The sequence below is a fragment of the Suricata suricatta genome, unplaced genomic scaffold (genome assembly GCF_006229205.1).
Source record: "Suricata suricatta isolate VVHF042 unplaced genomic scaffold, meerkat_22Aug2017_6uvM2_HiC HiC_scaffold_46149, whole genome shotgun sequence".
NCBI lineage: Eukaryota > Metazoa > Chordata > Mammalia > Carnivora > Herpestidae > Suricata > Suricata suricatta.
The window spans coordinates 1-628 of record NW_021893934.1 but is presented as its reverse complement, the minus strand read 5'-3'; the positions used below and the strand labels follow the sequence as shown (position 1 = coordinate 628).

Below are 628 nucleotides of genomic sequence, written 5' to 3'. Positions count from 1 at the left end.
TCCCCTGCCCCAGCCTCCGGCACAGCCCCTCTCAGACCCTCAGCACTTGCCCAGCCCCCTGCGAGCACCGGCACCGACCCCTCCTGCTCACCCCTCCCCCCTGCCCCCTGCTCTCCTCTGGCCCCACCCCTCAGTCACTCCTGGCCCCAGACTCCCAGGTGCCCCTTTTGGGCTCCTCCCCAGCAGGGGAGGGGGGTGCCGCCTGGCCTCTGCCATCCCCCAGGGCAGGCTCACTGCTGTTTGGCCTTCATACCCCCCTCCGGCGGGCCACCCTGCAGCAGGGGGCATGTGCTGGGGGCCCGAAACAGGGAGGTCGTGAAGGCGGCAATGATGAGCAGGTTCCCGGCCACCGCCAGGCCCAGCGTGGCCAGTGTGCCCACCAACCCCAGGGGGGGCTGCTGCGTGGCCAGCCAGGCACGGCGCGACCCCATATCAGCCAGCACCGCCTCCAGCTGGAAGTGGGTCCCCAGCACCGCGCAGACGTGGAACAGTTGGTGGCTGTGGCCTGGGCGGGGGGCGGGGGGGGGGGCGCAGGTCAGGGCACACGGCTGTTCCCAGGGCTGCCCAGTCTCACCCTGGGGCCCGAGGCAGGTCACCTCGTGCTCTGGGCCTGCTGCCCCCCCCCCCC

The 628-nt window shown here is 72.8% G+C and overlaps 1 protein-coding gene across 1 annotated transcript; it reads right to left on the bottom strand.

Annotated features, from left to right (window-relative positions):
* Positions 1 to 108: 108 nt before the first annotated feature.
* Positions 109 to 505, bottom strand: LOC115285153 (membrane progestin receptor delta-like; the record flags this gene model as incomplete). Its single annotated transcript, XM_029931515.1, has 1 exon — positions 109 to 505. A coding segment is annotated over one exon (275 nt), but the record flags the coding sequence as incomplete, so codon positions are not given.
* Between the last annotated feature and the right edge of the window lie 123 nt (positions 506 to 628).